General features: G+C 41.1%; 1 protein-coding gene across 3 annotated transcripts in view; it reads right to left on the reverse strand.

The window, feature by feature from the left end:
• LOC125045430 (myotrophin-like) overlaps positions 1 to 5,000 on the reverse strand; it is a 14,725-nt gene that overhangs the window by 8,271 nt on the left and 1,454 nt on the right. Inside the window, exons 1-2 of one of the 3 annotated variants that reach the window (XM_047642669.1) lie at positions 4,576 to 4,736; positions 2,076 to 2,186 (exon numbers count right to left, since the gene is read on the reverse strand). In XM_047642669.1, the coding sequence (XP_047498625.1) occupies positions 2,076 to 2,186; positions 4,576 to 4,641 (177 nt within the window). In that variant the 5' untranslated portion in view covers positions 4,642 to 4,736. Of the gene's footprint in view, positions 1 to 2,075; positions 2,190 to 4,575; positions 4,737 to 5,000 lie in introns of those variants that run through there. The other 2 variants (XM_047642667.1, XM_047642670.1) reach the window with 2 other exon arrangements.

A 5,000-nucleotide genomic window follows, 5' to 3' on the forward strand; every position in this document is an offset into this window, starting at 1 on the left:
GAGAGGGGAGAGTAGAGGAGAGAGAGAGAGGAGGGAAGGAGAGGGAGAGGAGGAGGAGAAAGAGAGAGAGAGGGAGGAGAGGGAGAGGGAGAGAGGGAGAGAGAGAGAGGGAGAGAGGGAAAAGGATGGAGAGAGAGAGGAGAGAGAGGAGGAGAGAGGAGAGGGAGGAGAGGGAGGGAGAGGAGAGAGGAGGGGGAGTGAGGAAGAGAGGGGGAGAGGGAAGGGAGGAAGGAAGAGGGAGGGAGGAGAGGAGGGAGAGAGGAGAGGAGGGAGGAGAGGGAAGGGAGGGAGAGAGGAGAGAGAGGGGGAGAGAGAGAGAGAGGGAGAGGGGAGAGAGAGAGGAGGAGGAGGAGATATGGAGGAGGGAGGGAGGAGGGAGTGAGGAGTGGAGAGGAGAGAGAGGAGAGAGGGGAGAGAGGGAGGAGGAGGAGAGAGGAGAGGGGGGAGAGAGGAAGAGAGAGAGAGAGGGAGGAGGGAGGTGAAAGAGTAGGAGAGAGAGAGGGGAGGAGGAGAGGAGAGGAGAGAGAGAGGAGAGAGAGAGAGAGGAGAGAGAGAGGAGAGAGAGAGAGAGAGAGGAGAGGAGGGAGAGAGGAGAGGGAGAGAGAGGAGAGAGGAGGGAGAGAGAGGAGGAGAGAGATGAGAGATGGAGAGAATGAGAGAGAGGAGAGAGGAGAGGAGAGGAGAGGAGGAGAGGAGAGAGAGAGGGAGGGGGGAGAGAGAGGGAGAGAGAGAGGGAGGGAGAGAGAGGAGAGAGAGGAGAGGGGAGAGGAGAGAGAGAGAGTGGAGAGGAGAGGAGGAGAGGGAGAGAGGAGAGAGAGGGAGAGGGGAGAGAGAGAGGAGAGGAGGAGAGAGAGAGGGGGGAGAGAGTGGAGAGAGAGGAGAGAGAGGGAGGGAGAGGAGAGAGAGGGGAGGGATGAGAGAGAGAGAGAGAGAGAGGAGAGAGAGGAGAGAGGAGAAAGGGAGAGAGAGAGAGAGGAGGAGAGGAGAGAGAGGGAGGGAGAGAGAGAGGGAGGGGAGAGAGGGAGAGAGAGAGAGGGAGAGAGAGAGGAGGGAGAGGGAGAGAGAAGAGAGGAGGAGGGAGGAGAGAGAGGAGAGGGAGAGGGAGAGAGGGGGAGGAAAGAGAAGAGAGGGAGATGAGAGAGGGAGGAGAGGGAGGAGAAGAGGGAGAGGGGGAGAAGGAGAGAGAGAGAGAGGGAGAGGGAGAGAGGGAGGGGAGAGAGGAGAGGGAGATGGAAGGGGGAGAGGGGGAGAGGGGGAGGGAGATGGAGAGGGAGATGGAGATGGAGATGGAGAGGGAGATGGAGAGGGGGAGAGGGGGAGAGGAAGAGAGAGAGAGAGAGGAAGAGAGTTTCCAAATGCAGGGAACTCCCTCAGACTTATGAAAAATAATATAGTTAAGGGTAAAATTTAACGAGCAATTCAAGGGCAACTTTTAATATGTTGTGTACCTGCTACCACTATCAAAAGAACAAGCATTCTTATATCTTTATATGAACATTAATAATACTGGTAAATGTTTACAAGATTTGTTCATCCATCACTGGCCTCTGTGGGTTTCAGCAAAGGCCAATACACCTCCACCAAATACTGTATAAGCAAGCGAAGGACTGAAGACCTGTTGTTCCCAACCCTTTACACTCATAGCCCCATTTTTCAATCATTTGAATCATCAGTAAACCTGGGATGTCAGCCACTCTCTCAACAAATTTTCTACCTTCACATCTTTAGCTCCAGCAAAGACCAACAACCCTCCACTGCACAATATCTGGCAAGAGTGAGCTTGTAACCTCCCCAATGACTTGCTGTAAAACTGGGAACCAGGCTATGCTTTGCCTTACTAGGAAATACATGGCAGTGGTCAGTTGGAATTTTGCCGGCGCACAAAATACGGAGGCCTTGGCAAACGACTGACACTATTTTGTTGGTCTTCAGATTAGTTATCCATCATCGATCAAGGCAAGTATCAGGTGGCCTTGGAAAGAACACAGCCAATAGAAATTATATAAAAAAAAAAAAAAAGAGTCCCATTTTGAAACCTGTTATCTTCTAAATCTTTCATTCTCAGAATCACTCACATCTACGTTGGCTCCCTTGTCAAGGAGGTATTTGATGACGTCAAGCTGGCCGTAGTCGGAGGCTAGGCAAAGGGGTGGCCGGCCCTCGATTGCCAGGTTAACATCTGCTCCCTGCTGTAAAGACAAGAAATTCATTAATTTTCAAGACACTAAAATAGGTTACTTTTATTCATATGAAGGTTATTTCGAGAGCTGCTTTAAATGAGATGATGCTAGAAATCAACTAATGTAATGAGCACAAGGAATGTGAAGTTAGAATGACCCAAAAATTCATCTAGAAACCACCCAGTATATACCTAGCTATGTAAGATAAAAAGTACTTAATTATTTTTCTAGAAAGATGTCACTTTATTTTATTAGTTTTACATAAAGTTTATATATTTCTATATTATTTTTTTTATTAAGATTAGGAAATTGTAAAATATAATAGTCTACCCTACAAAGTATTAAGTTTTTTTGCTACCCCACCATACATTCTCTTTATTTAAAGGGTACACTGTTATATGTCAATAGTACGGTTAAATTAAGGTTGTATAATTTATATTTTGATTAAGAAAAAATATGTACTATTTTTGTTATTGAAAAAAAATAAGTTAAGTTCTGAAAATTATGCATGTATAAGTTAAGAAGAACTATATGTTTGTACTATATGTGATCTGAGTAGACTTTAAATTTTGAAATATATACAGTACTAAAGCCTGATACTATTGCTATAATCATTGAGAGAGAGAGAGAGATCAGAGAAGAGTGCCATACATATCGTGAAATATCCGAGGTAAGAAATAATATTCAACTATAATTAATAAAATCATAAAATACTATATATTTGATTTATAGAACAAAAGAAAGTAAATATTTGAGATCAAACTAGAAATTAGAGATAAATAGTATGTCTTCTTCACAGCTCGAGGCAGGCACATGGCACTGAACAACATCCCGATGTGTCTCTCTCATTATTTTTAAGAATTTAAAACCCATTCAAAGTGTAAGTGTTCTTAACATTTATAATTGTATACTATTAAAATGATGTTTAGTCAAAATTTACTATAATGTGCATACAATTACTCAGATCATGTATAATAACATAAATGCTATACGTAATTTGTTTGTTTGCAAGATATATTTGATTCTTTCAAGAAATGACTTATTTAAATTTATGACTTTATATTGTTTTATCATTCCTAAACTAGGAATGGGTTTATTTGTTTAGTTTATGTTTATGGTTTTAGTTTTTAATGTTTTTGTTTTGTTTTTATGTGGTTTTGCTGAAGATTGGATTTATTTGCTCCTGGTGCTGTGCCCAAGAATGAAAGAAAGAAAACATCTTTGGGGAGCCCAGGAAATGGATGAAGAAAGGAAAGAAGATAGCTGAGAAAACCAACTAGAAAAAGAGTGACAGATTGGTGCACTTGAACATTTTGGTAAATGTATGTTTATTTCATTCTAAAAGTGTAATGATTTATGATTCATTATGTCAACTAAAATTTGTAAGCTTATTAAGTGTTTTGATATTACCCCTTCTCTCATTTACCTATAAGGCTGAAATTAGATCATAAATACCCTGTATGATTCTATATCTTTTATGGTGTGGGTTCTAAAGGTAAATATTGGAGAAACCACACCTTGGAAAGAACAGATAGTGCCATCTGGATGAAATACTTGAGTGGTTCCCAGAGGGCGCTACACTAACAATTGTATTATAAGAGATATCACCCATTACATTAAAAAAAAAAATATATATATTATTTTACAAATCCAATATTTTACTACCGTTCTTCCTACCTCTTCTCTAGATTTTAAGATAATAAGACTGAACCGTTCAATTTCCATTACTCATATCCTCTGTTACTTATCATCAATGAAAATGAAAAGAAACTTGGCACAGTTACTGAAAGGCAGAATTAATACCATTTGACAGACAATCACGACAAGAGAGGTTTATGCCATAGCAATAGACTTCATAATAACAATAATAGAACTAATTGAAAAAAAAATGCAATAATAATTATAATAATGAGAATGACATATGACATATGACATATCTACCTCTGGACAAAAGGACCAAAAATTTACATAAAAACAAACATATAGAATGAATTTCCAGAATTGATTTCCGGAGCATTTTCTTTCACATTACGACCAATTTCCTTCCAATTTCCTAACCGCAGACGTTAATAGAGGGAAACTACCAAAGCATACAAATAAAATATGAAATAAAAACACGAAATTCACACTCAAAGGGATTTGATTAACAAGAGGAAACCTTCAGCCTAACAGAAACGCATCTCAGCACGACTTCCAGACGAGAAGCCCCGCGAGCCAAATATCAAAACCCACGACTCGAAAAACGGAAATGGAAAAACAACAAAAAACAGCGTGACAATCGAGCAGAAAAAGATAAAAAAAAGGGGGAAGCGACAGGAACCCAGAGGCTGGTTTTACATCTCTTTTCACTCCTTCCCGTTTTCCTCCTCCTCTGAGAGCCTTCCTCGCGATTTACCTTCTCCACAGCCTCCTTCACTTGGTCCAGGTCGCCGTTCTTGAGTCCCCACACAAATTCGCTCATCGCTGTGGCTTAGAATTAGAATTAGAGGGAGAGAATTTGACGCGAATTTTTTCCTTCGCTCACTCACACCTGATTGCCCAAAGCTCGCTCGCCGATCGTCGTACTCTTCGGAAAACTCGCTTTTTTATTTAATTTCTGGCTGTTGGTGTTTTCAGAGAGTCTGATATTTATTTTTGGTTGTTCGGTTTTTACGGATGTTACTAAGAATATAAGTTTTTTTCTTTTGGTTTCAGATTTTGATAGTGCTCACTGCTGCATATTATTGGAATGTGACGTTATGGCGCAAGCATTTAAAAAACTTATTTATCTTATCTATGACAGTCTCTGCAAGTAATTGCTCTAGCCTTCTCATTATATAT

Source organism: Penaeus chinensis, chromosome 37 (genome assembly GCF_019202785.1).
Source record: "Penaeus chinensis breed Huanghai No. 1 chromosome 37, ASM1920278v2, whole genome shotgun sequence".
Taxonomy (NCBI): Eukaryota; Metazoa; Arthropoda; class Malacostraca; order Decapoda; family Penaeidae; genus Penaeus; species Penaeus chinensis.